Source organism: Brienomyrus brachyistius, chromosome 2 (genome assembly GCF_023856365.1).
Source record: "Brienomyrus brachyistius isolate T26 chromosome 2, BBRACH_0.4, whole genome shotgun sequence".
In the NCBI taxonomy this organism is placed as follows: domain Eukaryota; kingdom Metazoa; phylum Chordata; class Actinopteri; order Osteoglossiformes; family Mormyridae; genus Brienomyrus; species Brienomyrus brachyistius.
In genome coordinates, this window is record NC_064534.1 from 2,279,076 (window position 1) to 2,298,689 (window position 19,614).

The window sequence follows — 19,614 nt, forward strand, 5'->3', positions numbered from 1 at the left end:
GTGTGAGTCATTTGACTGAACCAGACAGAGAAAAACGATTCAGGAATAAATCCCAGTGCCTTGAGACTGAGTGGAGCAACATTCCGAGACAGTATTTAAAAAATGACTTCAAAATAGTTACACTAAATCCAGCCCTATTTATAAACAGAACTAACCTATTTCTTCTAGAACTTGACCGCAAGTACTTTGAGAAAAGGGAAATGACCTTAAAACATCTTTTATTATTGTACATTTGTAATTAAGCAGTGATGATAAACAGTGTTCCATCTGCACTTACCCATTACAGAGTGACAGTCAGCAGGGGGTGCTGTGGACAAGAAGCTAGTCCCTCATAGAGCACAGGTTCATAGCGGACAGGTTGGAGGAACCAGTTCATTCAAACTGCAGATTTCTGGATCATCGGCAGGGGGGGAATGCCTCACAGAGCGGCGATTCGAACCTGCAGCCGTGGAGGCCAACAGCTGAGATGTTTCCCACCAAGCCCCCTGCCCCTTTGCGGGTCATTAGCAGCTCTGTCGTTATTTTAACGCACTGACGCTATTTTGACATCCAGCCATTGTGGGGGGGGGGGCGGGGGCTGCTCATTATGACCTGTGGGGGTGCCAGGGTGCCGAGCCCGCACTGGAATGACGGGTAAGCCCCCTGGGATCTGACGGGGAGGGGGCAGGCATCAGAAAACACAGCGTGATGCCATTTCCTGTCTCAGACTCATTTTTATTTTTAGAAAATGTGTTTTTTTTTACTGCAGATTTGCTGACCCAGCCGCCATCAGCTAGGGCCCCGACCCCATCGCCGTGACAACGCATTAACACGCTCCCAGCAGTTCTTAGGCATGCCCCCACTAACCCCCCCCCCCCCGTCCCCGAATCCCTGCTCTTTGTCTGATTTACAAACGGAATGATGGCTGCACTGCCAGGCTGGAGACCCCCCCGCTCAGGCCAGCAGTCTCCCTCCCAAAAGCGGCACTCTCGCACCCGGCCGCCATTTCATCCTCGTAATCTCCCCCCTTCCTCTCACCACAGCAGAGAAGGAACCATCACACTCTCTTTTACTCTCCGACAGAAGCATTAAGTGGCTGTCGAGTTGCTGAGGAGAGCAATGGCTGAATTTTGGCAGCAGAAGCCAAACTGCGACCCTTTGAAGAATAAACATTATTCTCCTTGCCAGTAAACATTCACCATCAGGCAACCGAAAGTGTGGTTCAATATTATAATATAAATATGACATATTATGGTGGTTGAAGGCCATTTATTTAGGAAAGACTAAACTATCCATGGATCCGTCAATCTGTCCATCCGTCCATTCATCCAGCCATCTATCTATCCATCCATCCATCCATTTTATGTAACCCTTGTCCTACACAGGGCTGTGGGGGGTTCGGAGCCTATCCCAGAGGTTATGGCACGAGGCAGGAAATAAGCCAGTATGTGGTACCAGCGAATCACAGATCGTTATATGTTTCTGTTAGAATTATAATTAAATGTAAACAGTGCTTCAAATTTAAAATCGCTGCTGTCCCTCAGGAAAAATGCTCTTTCTGTCTTCAGCCTGTTACATTTGCCAGTGATAATCGTGATGAGCTGCTCTCTTCTCTCTCTCTCACTGCGTGTGTCTCCCTCTGTCTCTCTCTCTCTGTCCCTATCTCTTTCTGTCTGTTTCTCACTCTCTCTCATTCTCTCTATTTTTCTCACTGTCTTTTCGCTGCTTCTCTGTCCCTATCTCTGTCTGTCTGTCTTTCTCTCTCTCTCTTGCACACACACATATTCCTACAGTTTTTTTTACAGCTGTTTGGGACACACACTACAGCTACCAGGACGAAGTAAATACACACCCCCCGTTGTTGGTCATGTGACCACCGCACGCCATGCGACCTGGTCTGTGACGGTCAGTGTGAGAATGATGCACATTAGGCCATTTTCCAGACTCCTCCATGGGTAGGCTTAGCAGCCCGCACAGCCTTATGCCCTAACCTCCGAGACCTCTCCCCGAGGCCAAATGAAATACCCCCTCTATTATCGACAGGTCACATGACCAACAGGCACTACATCTGTAATGGCAGCAGCCAACCATGGAACCCGATACGTTGTGGATGGTCAGGGGCCTGGATCAGCCGAAATGTCAGTGCTCTGTCAGCCGCCCCATTCACCACATCGGCTCAATAAAACGCCTGTGATTTACTGTGACCATCACAGGAAGGAAGGCAGGGCAGAGTAAGAGGCGTGGCTGGTTTGGCAGCGGTGCCGTGCAGTGTGGAGCCGTGCAGTGTGGAGCCGTGCAGTGTGGAACATCAGACAGGAGCCAGGAATGGCAGAATAATGTCACAGATAGCGGAGGGCGACAGGGACACCGAAATGAGCTCAGGTGTTGATGAAAAGCAAGTGGAATCTCCAGGGAAAATCAACGTGCGGCGAGTACAGCTGTCGCTCCTGGAGTCACACGTTTATACGGGACTCGGGACTCGGGCCGTTCACGTTTCCTCCTGCTCTGCGTTGTCGGTTCCTGCTCACTGCTGAAGTGCTGGTCAGTCCGACTCCATCTCCGCCTTTGTTAACTCTAAATAGGCGCTGCAGCCGCCCAGGATGTCCCAATCTCACAGGGGCTATTCGGGGCAATAGATGATTTTAATGGCTGTTATTTAAAACTGAGAGCAGAGTGTCGTAAGAAGAAGCACCCCCACCGGACCTAAATCAGAGATCGGAGATAAATCAGAGAAGAGGTGCCATAGAAAGCGCTTTGGCGGGTCACGAGCAAACCATTGTCGAGCAGGCGCATACGCACGCAGGCCCATACGCACGCAGGCCCATATGCACGCAGGCGCATACGCACGCAGCCGCATACGCACGCAGGCCCATACTCACGCAGGCCCATATGCACGCATGCGCATACGCACGCAGCCACATATGCACGCTGGCCCATACACACATACGCACGCAGGCCCATACACACATACGCACACACGCACACGCAGGCACACGCGCACTCAGGCACAGACACATACGGGCATGAACATTTAAACATATTTATACCTCAACAAGTAGATTTAGACTTTATGGAAGCATTTATGACTGTCACTGGATAATTTATACCTCTGTGAACCTGTATATATGTATTTATGTATTCATACCTGCATTTCAGCATCTATACCTGCATATGAGTTTGTATATCTGTATTTGTGTATGTATACCTGTATTTCAGCACGTATACATGGGTATGAGTTTGTATACCTGTATTTGTGTATGTATACCTGTATTTCAGCACGTATACATGGGTATGAGTTTGTATACCTGTATTTGTGTATGTATACCTGTATTTCAGCACGTATACATGGATATGAGTTTGTATACCTGTATTTGTGTATGTATACCTGTATTTCAGCACGTATACATGGGTATGAGTTTGTATACCTGTATTTGTGTATGTATACCTGTATTTCAGCACGTATACATGGATATGAGTTTGTATACCTGTATTTGTGTATGTATACCTGTATTTCAGCACGTATACATGGATATGAGTTTGTATACCTGTATTTGTGTATGTCTACCTGTATTTCAGCACGTATACATGGGTATGAGTTTGTATACCTGTATTTGTGTATGTATACCTACATTTCAGCATGTATACATTGATATGAGTTTGTATACCTGTATTTGTGTATGTATACCTGCATTTCAGCATGTATACATTGATATGAGTTTGTATACCTGTATTTGTGTATGTATACCTGTATTTCAGCATGTATACATGGATATGAGTTTGTATACCTGTATTTGTGTATGTATACCTGTATTTCAGCACGTATACATGGGTATGAGTTTATATAGGACTGTGAGGGGAATCTGGAGGAAACCCCACAACGACATGGGGAGAACATGCAAATTCCGCACACATGTGACCCAGGCGGAGACTCGAACCCGGGTCCCAGAGGTGTGAGGCAACAGTGCTAACCACTGTACCACCATGCCGCAGGATCTGGGAAAAGAAAACACTTTAGCAATATTTACAGATTTTAATTATTGTTTTGAAGGATAAAAAGCAACAGGTTGCACAAGTAAGGCCAAGTAAAACCCAGATGCTAAATTTGCCATTGATTCGAAAGAGAAGTGGCTTTGTTCCTTGGAACAACACATCTGGATAAGAATACTTTATCTTAATCTTAATCTCATATTTCCTCAGCCCTCTAAATATTCCCTTTGATTAATACATTTACTCACCAAGTCATGCATTAGCTGCAGGGAGAAAGGAGCCCTGTTTCAGAGGAAGGATGCGGTTTTGGTGCCATTCTCACAGACGGAGTCCCTTTCCTTACTGTGCTCAGTCCATCCCCTTCATCTTCAAACAGAAATGCCTGTGCAGGTTTAACACATGAATATCTGTAACTAACCGTCAATGCAAGACCTGGGTCCCCATGTCTCAGCGGCAGTCCGGCCAGAGACTCGGGGATTTCTCTTACCTGTGAGTGGTCAAGGAGTTTAGGTACATGAAGTAGATTAATTACTGCAAAAGGGAATGTCAAGGAGGTGTAAGCACTAATGTTTCTAAATGGAAGGAGAAGGGGAGTCACACGCTGGAGGAGTCAGCTGCTTAGCATTCTAGTTAATTATGTAGAGAAGGGGTGGTCACATATCTTAGGGATGGGGGTAATAATCACATAGCTGCCACCTTCGGGCTGCAGTGAAAACCATCTGGTTCTTTCTAAGCCGAGCTGAGGAAGAGGATGTAAGATTTATGGACTGTCCTGGAGTAGCTAAGTCAGCTTGAGGACAGTTAATGCTACACAGACATAAAAAGAAGAAAAGGGTCATTTTAAAAACTTTAAAATTGATTGTAATTCGAATACAGGCAGCCTGCAATTGTCTGCGGTATCGTGTATAGGTGTGTATCACCCACACACTCTCTTTCACTCTCAGTCACACACCCTCACGCACCGCATGCGCGCCCGTGGGGGCACTTTCCCCTTCTCTCCGTAACGGGGTGTGTGTATGTGTGCGTGTGTGGCTTTGGGGGGGGCGGGGGCAGCAAATCGCAAACCCGACATACGCATTTGGCGCAGCGTTCGGCGCACTTATGGAGGCGACATGACTGAGTCGTCAAGCGCGATCACTGCTGCCCCGGAGTCTGTCGCACCAGTAGTTGGAGCCGATCGTCATGTCACTCGGCCGTGGACTAGGACGGTAAGACACCGGCACTGCGCAATCGTAGCTTACTACGGGAGAGAGCGGGCGCACCGCGGCGACACCATGCAAATACACATGCAGCCACACTACCGTTCACTTCCTACGTAGTGATAAATGTTTGCATGCCGCCTGTCGGGCTGCTTGTTTTGACATCGTGTCATATGCAATGCAGTGCTGATCTACCAAGGGAAAACAGTTACCGATCGCTGTTAATAACCGAACTGCGCCCTGGGTGCGTAAATCATCGCATTTAAAACAGAAGGCTACGTAGCCGCGGGGTTTATGCGATTCGCTTTTGTATACCACTTTCATTAAGTTAACTTTAATATTGCACGATCCGTGGGCGCATTAAAGCTTCTATGGCGTTTTCGGTCAAATCCAGGGGGAGAGACGCATTCTGATTCACTGCAGCGTGACAAAAAACTCTTCCTCTGCGGTTATAGGCTTTTAAATAGTGTGGGGTCCAGGAGACCCAGATTCAGCAGACTGACCTTATCCCTCCGACGGATGCTGCGCTAATGTTACGCTGTTTATTGGTGTTAAAAAGCACATTATAGCGCCGCTCTGCAGTGAGGAGCAGTCGGGCGTGATGCTGTGAAATGCGTCGCCCCCGTGTGCGAAGTCGCCCCCGGGAAACCCGGCTTCTCTCCCGCCTCGGTGCCGGTGCACAGCGCCTGGGCGGACTCGGTTTTGACACCGGCGTCCACTCTGATGCCCGGACAGCATAGCTTGCCTGTATTTTAATGGCGGAGAAATTAATTGTATTTCCAATTAAAGAAGGGATGATAGCTAGCAGTGAATAATGCGTTTGGTGTGTTTCACTTTAGGTCGCCCGTGCAGAGGCTGGCATTTCCCCTCTCACTTGTTCACACGCATGCACAGACATGGGCTTGCTGCTGTCTGTTTGCTCCATACCGTGCCTCACTGTTACCGTGCACGCACAGCACGAGTTCTCCAAAGGTCACGCAGTTTCTTCTACCCTGTGGATTTTGAGATCACCTGTTCAGCACCTAGGTCAGGGGGTCCGGCGGCGGTAACATATCAGAGGCCGGTGGTCCCCTACGTTCTCTCAGTTTCGGATGACCTGGCAGCCATTCTGTCGTATCTATTATAGAAGCTCACTCCTTCCCTCATGTCTTTTGGCACCTTCATCAGACAGGAGTCGCTGTTGCATTTTTTATATTATTTTAATGGCATGCCTCATAAAATTCAATTTGATTGAAAGGCTGATATGGTTAGTCTCGTCTACAGTCATTCTAATGCAAGTTTAACTGCAGGTGCAAGATTGCTGAAGAGCGAGAAATGAGCAGGATTTGTAAAATCCCTGCACCGTATCCATTAGGCGATACGCTAGATGCCTGTCTCCTGTGATTACTGTTGCGCATATCCCATATTCCCCTTGGATACCTTATTGGTTCGATTAATAGTGTGACTGATAACATTTTGTTTACTCAACAACACGTTCAAAGCTCTTTGAGCAGAATCAATAGCTGAGACCACTGATGGGAGAGGCAAGGCTTCCAGAGCCATGATGAGTGGGATTATCTCTAAACACAGATAGCCTTGACCTTGTGATTGGGTTAAACCGGGCAGTGATTGCCAGAGGAGGGTAGTCCCTCCCACCATGGCTTATGATTGGGTTAAACCAGGCAGTGATTGACAGGACAGGGTAGTCCCTCCCACTTTGGCTTATGATTGGGTTAAACAGGGCAGTGATTGACGAGGCAGGATGATCTCTCCCACCACAGCTTGCATAGCCTCAATTTCCCTCATGAACAGCTGACCACCTTCACTACTTACTCTACACGGAGGACAAGGGACAACAGAATCCCTTCAGATTAAGAAAGGAAAAAGGAGGCGCGCTGTCCAGTTGTAACATTGAGGGGCAGTTCTGGGCCACACCAGCCTATAGGATCACTGGAAATAAGGGATAGGTGTAACGCTTGGAACAGCCAATAAGATTCTTACTCTCAAGCTGCTCAGAGGCATAGTCTCACCCCACTGGCTACTGATCGGCGTCTGATTTCACTCGTTATATTGGCAAACCCAATGATGATCCTGACTAGCTCAGCTGAAGTATAAGAGCCCAGTCCATCGTACTGGTTTGAAGGGGCACCAGGCTTCTACGCAACTGGGATACAAACCGGCACCCTCCGGCTCATTTGGGTGTCAAACTGTAGCTCCCCCAAATGTGGCCCCCGGGTCTCCAGACACAGACTGTCCTCCTTTCTGTACTGAAGCAGCATAATGTTCGCAGTGTGGCTTCACTGATGGACCCTTTACTCTTTACATTACTTTGCATGAGTCATGTGGTACCAGTGTGGGGATGAATAGCCTAGTCGTCAGTATTTTGGGCGGTAAGAGTTTTATTACAGTATGTCCCCAGTCATATGTGCTTCCTGGGGGAGTTCTAGGCTGATGCGACTCTGCAGTGCATTAGCAGATATCGGGAAAGGATGGAGGGATGGATGGATGGAGGGATGGATGGATGGATGGTTTATTATGATGTCTTGCTCTTTATCTTTGCGCATTGGCCAGAACACCTGAGTGCATCCAGCTGCATGTATGAAACCGCTGCCGAAGCTGAACCGCGTAACTAAGTCCATGTTAAGTACGGCGGAGCACCTTCTAACCAAAGGCTGCGTTTCAGTTTTTTGTGCGAATGGAAGATTCTTCGATATCGTTTAGCGTTTGACCGGTACAGGGCCGGTGGGGGGTTATTTTGGTGCCTCACCACATGCCTGTAAAACATCGTCTTTCCGCAGTAGCTCCGGCCTTCTTACAGTCGGCCCGAAACAAAAGAACAGAACTTCAGGCTCATGGCCAGGCGTGACGGACTGTAAAGAGCGCAGACGTCATGGATCCGTCATGCTGTCCTCTTCTCTCTCCCACCTTTATTTGAGTCCCCAGTCTTATCTGCTCTTGATATTGTAAAGCACTTTGTAACCAGTGTCTGTGTAAAGACATTATATATGAATACACTGCTATATGAATACACTTACTTACAGTGTCGCGTGAATTAGCAAGAAGTGATTATGCTGATTGACTACTGAGAGCATTCAGGTATTTTTGGCAGGTCAGGGAATGGTGGTTTATTAAGGAGAAGCACATCCTTACCATGTCTCATTATACCCAACCACTAAGGGAAATTAATTATGATCTGATAATAAATGTATTTATCCAAAGCGATGTACAATGGAGAGAGTAGGTCAGCATGTCCCTGGAGCTGTTGCAGGTTAAGGACCTCGCTCAAAGGTCCAACAGTGAGATCATTCTGCTGGTGCTGGGATTTGACCTGGTGACCTTCTGATCACGGGCACGGTGCCCTGACCCACTGCGCCGTATTCCGCCCCCTGTCCCTTCTCACTATGTCACACAGGCATATGTACAGAGCATTTTCTGCAGCTCCAGTTCATTCCTTTTGGGTGACATTTATGGGGCGGCTGCACAGGCCAGTGTCTCCCGGCTTTGTGTCCGAGGCTAATCCGTATTAATTCTGATGTTTTTGTCCCTATTGGCAGTGGTATGACTGGCCTCTCCCTCCCCTGCTTTACTGACAGCCCCCTGGGTGGGGGGGGCATGCTGCTATTTATGTCACTCACCCTGAATGATGCATCAGGTCCATTGGGGCCCACAGTGTGCAGGTTTTTTGTTTTTTGGGGGGAGGGTGTTCTTCAGTTAAAGCATAGTGTAAAAAGATGCGGTTAGGGAGGCTGATATATGCGGATGTGAGGCTATGAAGCGGGGCGGAGAGGCGACTTGGGGAACACGCTCAGTGTGCGAATGCGACAGGCTCCACGGAATCCCCCCCCCCCACGCACCTCCCTACTACCACGGCACCTCGGGGGATGCCGGCCTGTGTCTCCCCTCGACTCGTGTTCCATGCCCCCCCACCCCCGAGCCACAGTGCCACAACGTGCTCAAAACCGAGGGGGCAGCCCAGTCTGTCCCCCAGAGGCCCCTCCTACCTGTCAGCACATCAGGCCTCTTCAGTTTTTAACTCAACAAGACGTCAATAATTCAATCAGGCCTAAGAGCTACCGATCTCCAAACAAGATGGCTGACACAGACGTCAAGCTGATTTTCACTGGGGATCGCAGTGCATTAGGGAGATTCCCACAGATCAACGTTCATTTTGTCTCTGGGCAGCTGCCAGGGCTAAACAAAGAACAACTATTGTTTAATGCTGATGTCTGCTTCAGAAAAATATTCGCTCTGAACCCTTTGTGGCACCACAAAAGTATAGCAGAATGTTATATTTGCAGGGGTTTTAGGTTAAATGTGAAGGAGGATTACCTATAATGCTGATGATGAATCCTTTCATAAGTGATTCGTGATGAAGATGATGGTGATTCCCTCCCTACACAAGCCCACTCTGCCACACCAGTGTCCATGAACACAGATACAATAGTCACGCTGAAATGCCCAGTCATGGCGGCCTGTGGATCTGACGCTGCATCGCGAACTGGCATGTGTGTGGTGAGGTGCTATCGGCTGGGGACAGTGACAGTTCTGGCCCCAAGCTGATCTAAATTAGCGGGGCTGGCAGAGTCTCCTGTCTGTCAGGACCGTAGCATACGGGTGGAGAGCGGTGATAGTCCCTCACTGACCAGATGGCTCTTCTGGTCAGGAGATGGGTGAGAGCCAATGAAGGCATCTGATCTGTGGTCTCGTCGTCAGGCAATAAAGTAAACAAATGTCCCATCGTCTAGGCAGAAGTAAAAATCTAAATCTGGCTCATCCTTCTCATGCGGTGTTGAACAGGAGGTGCTCTGTATGTGCCTTTAGCAGACATTTATCTTGGGTTTATTTTAATGACATTGATCATTTTGAGAGCTCACCCTTAAGCTGTTGTTTTTCCATTAATAGCTACACTTGTAGCCCGGCCTTCGCTTTTGTGCAGTTAAATGTGGCACTTCATAGGGACAGGAAAAGGACACGGAGGAGGTGATGTAATATCATTTCTGCAGAAAATTATATGGTCTCTATGGTCCTGCATTGGCTGGTTTTCAGTACTCAGGTATTCCAGAAGGTAACAGAGAATATTGGGATGGGTGTGGTTTACAGAGCATTGAAAGAGCAGTCACTAGCAGGGACAGGAAGTGATGTCACAGGAGAAGGATTAGGTCAGAGACAAGCCCTAAGGATTCTGTGAAAGATTTCTTTATTTATTACGCTTTTATAGAGCTATATGGTTTTAGAGGCTTTAAAACATGCAGATGCTATATTCTGCATCTTTGTAGTAGAGCCCTTGATTGCAGTAATTTTCTTCTTACATTTTTAATGGCTACTCTAACATTCTTAGCTGTGCATTTTCTCAGGGAGGATAATGTGAGTCCTGTGGAATGAGGTTTTGGGTTTGAAATGTACCAGTTAAAAGAGAGACAAGAAGTTTAAAACCTAACATTTGGCTGCCATTCTCCGCCGGCCTGCCCCATTCAGTGTGTACAGATCAGCTAATGACAATCTCCCGCTGACAGACACGTCACGCCTTCACAATAATCCCTTTTCCCATAATCACTTTCTTTCTGACTCTTTCAATAGAGCATTTTTAGAAATGACTCTGCCATTAGCAGTCTGAGGTAGAAATTAATTTTCTGTTACTTGCCAAGCAATGAAACCTTCTCACTGAGGTGCCTCTGAAGAGACTGCCTGAAGGCCTCATTTCCGTCGATGCTAATTTCTGGTTTCTTGTGTACTTCTGGTGTACAGATAAAGCTCTCTGGACAGACGAAGCTTTAAAAGAACCAAGGTCGTGTGTGTATTGATCTTACGCTGGTTCTGCACGTATGGATCAGTGGAAATTCCATTAAACGGGAGAATTGGGCAGCGATGTGTAGAACGGGCCGAAACGCAATGTAAAGGATGGGGCCTATTACATATAATGGTGGGGGGTGGGGTGTATTCCTGTTAATGGTGCTATCTTAGGGCAGATGTCCTGAAGATGTGGGGGCGGGGGTATCGATGTGGGATGTGTGATGCTGAGACAGAGCAAGCGGATGGGGGTTGATGTCACGACGTGGGGGCCTGCTAAGGCTGTATGCCAGACCGGTCAGCACGTCGCATAAGAGTATCTGCCCCCTCGTAACAGTGCATTTCTTTATACAGGACACTTACAGATGTAATGAAAATGGGTGTAACGAGCACTAAAAACATCAGAGGCAAAAAGATCTGATGCTTACTATGTAAAAAAGGGAAGATGGTGCAATAGATTTAAAAAAATGATGCAAGGGTGGAATAACACTGAACAATAAGTAAGTGCTTAATAATTGTGCTTAGGTGGTGATTTTACTGAAGGAGGAGAACGAGAACAGTATTGTCAGGGCGACCAGCCAGCGAGGCAGAGAGGCAGCGAGGCAGGTGGCATTTCCTGGCACCCATTGCCGCTGCGAGATCTTCCTCCAAGCCCGAGAAGAAAGTCACACACTTGGCAAAAAGGATGAGGAGAGCTCCATCGACCCAGGCCGCCTGTGGAAGGACAGGCTTTCCGGAAGGGGGCTTAATGGGATGATTCCAGTCTGACTGCATTCATTTTTGGCAGGACAGAAGCCCGCAGCTCCCATTGGATGGCTGTGATCTTACCAGCCAATGAGATGTGAGGAATTGTCGGGGCGGGTGAGGCTTCCTCTGCAAAGATTTTGCGTGTATTTAGTTTTTATTCTAAATGTTTTAAATGTGTTATTAACCCCCTTCCAGATCAGAAGTCAAGCACATAGAAATATGTCATTGTGCTCCAAAAGCCTTGGTCAAGTCATGCTTTCTGGGAAGCACATTTAGTTCTTGGGCCCCGCGGCGCTGATGTCAGTCTCACAGCCGTCTGTGTGCCGTCAGTAAACCTGTCGTGTTTGTTTCATGGAGGGTGTTTGACTTAAACGCCTCCAGGCCGGACCTTCTCCGGTTCTGCTGAGTTGATCTGGGGACGCGGCGTCACACCCCCCCAGGAGAATGCCAGCTCTTCAGCGCCTGAGTTGACCCCCCCCTCCCTGTGCCTTTAAAATCTCAGGTGCAGTATTGTTGTCTTCTACAACTTGCTGTACTAACCGTGTCTCTTGTCTAGTCCTGACCCGTCCTGCCTGCTTGCTCCCGATCCTGCCCCGGTCCCATTCCCTCTAGACTTCCCCCCTGTGCCTGCCCCTCCCCGTCTCCAGCTCTCCGTGTTGGACTGACCCTCCCTGCTTCTGAACATCCTGCTCTGTGACCCCGACCGAGATCCTGCTTGCCGAGTCTATTTCTGTCTGCCTGGTCCCCAATAAACTCCTCGTGTTCTGCACTTGGCTCCCCGAGCTTTCTGTCTGTAGCACACGGTGCTGTTACAAGCCCTTTATGCATTGAGCTGCTCTATGTCCTGCGCTGATGCAGGTTTCCTGGAGCTTTAAGGCTCCATTGTTTTTTGTTTTGTCTAATAAGCCATCAGACGCCACAATAAGGTCACACTGTGCCACCTCAGCCCAGCCCTCCTATACTTGGTAATTGATATGACTTTATAGTGAGTAGTTTTTTACTCAAATAAAGCCAAAATAGCAAAACCTATTTTTTTCAGTCTAAGACATGAGAAGATTTTATAAACAGGAGCCAGATCAAAGTGAGATAAAATGAACTGAAAAATGACGTTCATGAGTCGCCCTGGAAGGCGGGGGGGGTGGGGGGTGGCCATCAGCTGCGGCAGTCCATCAGGGAGGTGTTTCATTCCGAGAAGGTGTGTTTCATTTTGTTCATCCTCCCAAGTAAACAATGCCTCTCTGCTCTTTACGGTGGTATTTTCTGGAATCGTGACACTGCCCTTAAATACACCTCCTCATATCTTATTACCCTTTTTGGCATAGTTCAATCCTGCAACTATCCATCCATCCATCCATCCATCCATCTTCCAAACCACTTATCCTACTGGGTCGCGGGGGGTCCGGAGCCTATCCCGGAAGCAATGGGCATGAGGCAGGGAACAACCCAGGATGGGGGGCCAGCCCATCGCAGGGCACACTCACACACCATCCACTCACACATGCACACCTACGGGCAATTTAGCAACTCCAATTAGCCTCAGCATGTTTTTGGACTGTGGGGGGAAACCGGAGTACCCGGAGGAAACCCCACGATGACATGGGGAGAACATGCAAACTCCACACACATGTGACCCAGGCGGAGACTTGAACCCGGGTCCCAGAGGTGTAAGGCAACAGTGCTAACCACTGCACCACCATGCTGCCCCATCCTGCAACTAATTCCAGTGATTGTAGTTTCATGGTGCTGATGCCCTCGCTATGGCGGGGGGGGGGGGGGGTCTCATAGTGCTGATTCCTCTGTGTTTCCATCAACAGTTGGACTTCATGGCTACTGTGCTGAAATGCGGGCGATCTCACTAAACCCCTCAGTGTTTGTAAAGAATTCATGTTAAGCTAAATGTTCAAGACAGAACTCAAACTGCGGCCATTATTTTTCTCCTCAGGCCATATCAAACTATAGCTTAACTTTCCTCAGCCTTGTTTACTTTCCATCACGGACTTGACAGTGTTGTTTCTGCGGTGATTTACTGTCTCTCTCTTTCTTAAAAGGCTGCATAGGAATCTTTCCCCTGCATGCTGGTAACCTTATGTAGGTGTGATTGGCAAATGGGAACGAAAAGCCTATTCAGTTTGCCATCACGTCAGTGTTAATGAGAGCCAGTCGTTAGCATGTGAAGCTTGTAGACAACAACAGCGTTTTTTAAAACGTAGCATGTTGTAAATACCCCCCCCCAGGGATTTGCCTTCTGAGCTGTATTTACAAACTTGCATTTCCTACGATATGAATGAGTTGAATGAGATGGGCATTTTTATCAAAACTTGCTTGCCATGTTTGAACTGTCTTGTTTTTTGCAGGTGACCTCAACTTTGAATCATCCTGAAGGGTAAAATTCACAGTGTCCCTTTAAGATGACACGCACAGAACCTCCTGACATACTAGCGTCGACCGTGTATCGAGACATAAAAGTGAAGTCTACCTCCACGCACTCGGAGTCTGTCTGTTTTTCCAAACAATGTGATGCCCAGATGACGACCACACTGGAGGACAAGCAGGAGAAGATCCACAAGAGGCATTGCCGGAGCTTTGACTTCATCGAGTCGCTGGACGACCCCAAGCCCTGCGAGCCGCAGGGGATGGAGCACCACCATAGGAGGCCGGAGAGGCAGTCCGAGACCCAAGGAGAGATGTCCTGGAATGCTTTGGGGCAGCAGGGACACCTTCGCTTCTCCTCCCCGGACCTGTTCAACACCAGATTGCCCCCTCAACACTCCAACTCAGACACCACCAGCAAGGCCACTAAGCCAGAGTCCAAGCAGAGGTCTCGGTCTAAAAGTGCCCCCCGAGCCAAAACCACCTTCACGCCGGTGCCCATTGAGATGTCTCCACCTGTGGTCAGGAGGGGCAGGGAGGTCCAGCGAGCTCGCCGGGACCCACCAAGGAGGCCCGAGGCGTCTCCCCGCAGGGAGGTGTCCTATGCCACGAGCCGTGTCCTGACACAAGAGGTGCATCCCATCAAGCTCCAGCCCCAGCGAGGGGATTCCAGCCGATTCTCGCCATTAAATGCCAGTGATCGCTTTGAGGGGGGCCGACCGAGCAAGCCGGCCACAAGTCCGCACGTCAAATGCCGTGTGGACATCAAGCCGGATGAGGGAGGCTTGCAGCAGGCGGTGAGGCAGCCCCCTGCACCCCGCACTGAGATCCCCTGGCAGCGCTACTCCAGCTCGGGGAGCAGGGGCCTGGCTGTTCCACGCCAAGTGTCCACATCCAGGACGCCAACTCCCAGCGAATGCTACAGTGCGGACTACAGGCATCCTTACCCATATTCCTATGGCATGCCAGTGAATTATGTTCAGCCCGTTGACATTCCTCATAGAATGCCTTCCCCCAGAGACCAGAGGGAGTACCTTGAGAGAGAACGGAGGGCATTCTCTAGCCCTGGTGTGCCAACTAAATTATTCTACACCGAGCCCGGGAGGTACTCGATTTCAGCCCCTCCTACTAGGAATTACTACCAGAATGATCGCTACAGCATGTCCAGTCAAGGACACTCACCTAAAATGCAATATATGCATGATCCAAGGTCCCATATCGTTCACACTATGCCCATTACCATCCGGCCCTATTACACAGAGATAGAGGCTCGGCCGTACCCAGGTGAGCCTGTGTATCCCAGGCCGTATTCCACAAGTGAACCAGGGCCATACATCATTCAAACACCACCGACAAGATCGTTTTATGGCGAGAACCCTGCAGCCTACCCCATTCAGACTGTCCCCTCAAATATTTTCTACACGAATGAAGCATTCAGCCACCTTCCGGAGCATCATGTCCCACTGAGACCGTATCACACCGAGGGTCGCCATCGGCCCCGGATGTCGCAACCTCATGTCGGTGATTGGTACGCGTCCAGTTTCTCGGGATATGCTGCCCACCATAATCAGTTCACTCCGCCAAGAGCCAGACCGGAAATGACCCCCTGGTATGCCAACCCCTGCATGGAGCCGCCCAGGCTTGGAGCAGAAGCCAAACCCTATTCGAAGTCGTGGGACAACATCCTCAACTCACATGTTGAGAGGGAGCAGCCAGTTCACCGTGGGAGAAGCTACGAGAACCTCCTTTACCAGGGCAAGCGTGCAGCGTCCCCAGATGACAGGCGGCAGCCTGTGGTGGTGAACCTCTCCAGTTCACCCAGGCGCTATGCTGCCTTGTCGTTGTCTGAAAACTCTTTGGAAAAGGGTCCTGTTGATGGAGCCAGGAGCATGACAGGAAGACTCTGGTACGTGACCCCTGAGATTACCATTACAGACAACGACATCCACCCTGGCAAAATTAAAAGAAGCCAGTCACGCTCTGCCAGTTGGGACATGTTGGACTCTGATAAAGCAAAGCCCAGGACTGTTTCATACCAGGATCCACCCTCCTACTCGGCAGACACAACCAAAGACAAGAGCCACAACAGCTACTCATTGCAGCAAAGCCTCGAACAGCTTGATGAGCTGTTAGCCGACCTTGTCATTGACTACAAGCCCCCAGCTAGCCGGAGGCCCAGTGAAGATTTGTTGGACCAACTAAAGAAGCTTATTAATGAGGATGATTCCAACTCCACAAAGAAAGGCTCCAAGGAAGACCCTGGTCCTCTCAATAAACAGCCTATGTCCACCAAAATCATCCCTGATGCTCTGAAAAACCTGGACAGCTGTGATGGAGTCCAGAGGAGTACAGAGGAGTGTTCCCCTGAGCAGAGCACGGATGAGGATGATACTATGATGTGCTCCAACAGAAAGTGCCGGCGGACTGAGACCCTGTTCAATGCCTGCCTCTACTTCAAATCGTGTCATAGCTGCTACACCTACTACTGCTCCCGGAACTGCCGCAGGGAGGACTGGGATGTCCACAAGGTGAACTGCCTTTATGGACGCATTGGAAGTGTTTGCAGGCATATCCTGAAGTTCTGCCGGGAGAATTCTGAGATCCACAAAGCCTTCTCCCGCATTGCCAAAGTGGGATACCTCTCTCGCGGAAGGGGTGTGCTTTTTCTGGGTTTCCCCAGCCCAGGGTCATCCAACAACTTTCTACAGTATGGACTAGAGAGCCTCCTCATGACGCCAACATATCTGTCCCTCAGAGAGCTGGAGACTTTCAAGGACAATCTAGGGGAGTATTGTAAGGAGCTGCAGGATGCCGGTAACGAGTATGACCCCAGTGAATGTTTCCTTCTGAATGTATCCATCGCCGTTGGTGACCAAGTGCCTGACAGACCGTCACCCAGAGTACGAGCGCCGACTGTCAGGAAGTATGCCAAAGTGTCCCTGGCTTCTTGCAGCCCCGAGAAGAGGCCCTTCAAGAGAGAGAGTGACATGGAAACTCTGATCCTCACCCCACCCCCAGGAACCTCTGACATTGATAAGGAAGGCGAGGAAGGCAGGAAGGCCAGGGAGATATGCTTCATTAACATCCAGCGTGAACTCAGGGCCAGGGGGGTTTTCCTGCGTCATGAGTATCCGAAGATCTACCAGCAGCTCTGTGAGTTTGTGGAGAGCAACAAGAGGTTCACGCCTACCACCATTTACCCAATAGACAAGAGAACTGGAAGACAGTTCATGTGCATCATCATGGCAGCTTCTGAGCCAAGAACACTAGACTGGGTCGGAACCCCAAACCTACTAGATGATATCATTTAACCCTTTGCACCTTTAACGCCATTTAAATGACGTCACAGGTGTATATACACATATATGTATATTATTACACAGTAAAGCTGGCATAAATGTTTGTAGATATGTATTTTAATACAGAAGAGGTTTATTAATGTTTCCCTACAATCACCGTAAAAGTCACAGCATCACACTGACCAGAAGAGGAACGGCGAGTTTTCTGTTGGGTATTTCGCTAACTTGAACTGGTACTGCTAGACTTCTTGCTTTGATCCTCATTAATTTTCACTTTCACTTTCACTTTGGAATTTGTAAGCCACACTATGTGACTCTTTACTTTAACTTTTTTTTTTTACATATTTGGTTTAAAAAAAAAAACTGACTGACCATAAGAGCTGTTTGAAAAGTGAATTAACAATTTGAACATATCCTATGACATATAGAAGAAGGAATATATTTTATACATTTCTAACATACAATAATATCTATTAAATTATAAAAAAAATATTTTCTTTAATCAGTTTTTACTTTGATGGACGGAGTAAATAAGCTATATACTTAGATACAGCAGGGGTTGCACCAAAAGTATACGTGAGTAACTTAACGAGAAATTATTAATGATTGCCATTAGTGGGCAAAGACACTGGCGGAATTCAAAATTTCAATCTGATACACTGTCAGTAAAAACTGTTAATTGTTTCAACTGAAATACATCTCATTAGATCAAGGAGAGACCAAGACTATGATAAGAACACCCAGTCACAAGAGCAGTGTGTAGGAAGCAATCTGACAGTTAAATGGATGGTCATGCAAATAACGTACAATGACATTATCATAAAAGAAGACTGGCAATATGCAAAGCTTTCTGTGTTCATATCACATGTGGTAGGAAGCTCTTGTATAAATAGAAATTTAATGTACAATTTAATGTGAAACTAAATAAATGCTAATTAAAGATTACAGAATAAAAAAGTTAAAAGAAAAAATAAACATACGTAACATGCAATCTTATAAATGTGAAAAATATGAATTATATGTTTTGTTTTTTTTTAATCCTAAAGAATATAGTGGTTCTTGAACTACAGTAGATGTGGTATAAAGACTAAACTAGGTTTATCTAGTACCTGTGCTGTGTCGAACTTCTTATACACGTGTTTAGGCCTCTGGTTCTTTAAATATACACACAACCAATCAGACATACTAAAACAGCAACGGAAAAAGAATTATGCACTCAACGATCTGCGAATTATTAGTAGTTACAGACCTACATCATTACCGATTTGCCAAAACACAAAAAATAGACCTTTAAGCTACTTATTTGTGCCTTAATTCAGTTCACTTGTTTTCTTGGATGTAATTCCCTTCTCAGTATGATTAACAAGGTGGTCAGGATGGACTACAGCAAATGAACAACCACAGACAGACGTAAAGATGTAAGAGAGGATAAACTAATATAGCCCTAAATGGCTGACGTCCCCCCCCCCCAAAATAAAAACTATTCTCAGCATTCTCAGAATTTTCTTAATTAGCGATTGAGATACATGGTTTTTGTCCCACATATTTTGCACAGATAACCAGCATTGCCTGATTCATCAGCCAATGGTGCGCAAACCAGTCTATTGTGTCTGACGTTTTAAGCTCACACATTACGGTTCATATATGTACCGCCTTACCTCTCATCTGTCAAACTGGAACAAACTGGAACTGAAGATTAGACTTAAATGAGATTTAAATCAGTGCATGCTCTTATATTTCGGCAGTCAATGGCAACAAGTACAGTAAATGTAAATTAACATGCTTGATAATTTCATATTTTTTTAAAAGAGAAAAAGTAATATTTTGTTTGAGAAGGTAACTATATTTTATTTTATTTCACTAATGCATGTAATTACCATGCATAATTATAGAAATGAATGATGTTTTTCAGATTCATATCCAGTTAAAATAATAATTAAAAAACGTGAAAGAAAGAAAATAATTACTGGAAGACACCGTTCACCGTACTGTGTCATTAGCCTGTCATCTGCTGTTTTTCTGTGTGCTATTTATAAAGTGTATTTAATAAATGGAATGGAGAGAACTCACTGAAGTTGAACAAACAGCTCTCTATTGTTTCTTGTTTCGTATCTTACGCCGTAAAGCTGGAGCTGATGTGCGACTCTCATCGTTAGAGGCAGACTGGAGATGTTCGGTTGGAAGGATGTGTACGTACTGACCCGCTGGGATACCGCGCGCGTCTGAAATATCACCGCTGTTACGGCCGTTTGTACAGCCAAGCCGCA

General features: G+C 47.4%; 1 protein-coding gene across 1 annotated transcript; it reads left to right on the forward strand.

The window, feature by feature from the left end:
- Window positions 1-4,976: 4,976 nt before the first annotated feature.
- LOC125724310 (apical junction component 1 homolog) lies at window positions 4,977-19,431 on the forward strand. Its single transcript, XM_049001123.1, has 2 exons — window positions 4,977-5,174; window positions 14,033-19,431. The coding sequence occupies exon 2, from the start codon at window positions 14,087-14,089 to the stop codon at window positions 17,357-17,359; it is 3,273 nt and encodes a 1,090-aa protein (XP_048857080.1). The 5' UTR covers window positions 4,977-5,174; window positions 14,033-14,086; the 3' UTR covers window positions 17,360-19,431.
- Window positions 19,432-19,614: the final 183 nt, after the last annotated feature.

Excerpts from the sequence above, each read along its gene's own strand:
- LOC125724310 (XM_049001123.1), top strand. The coding sequence starts at position 14,087 with ATGACACGCACAGAACCTCCTGACATACTAGCGTCGACCGTGTATCGA.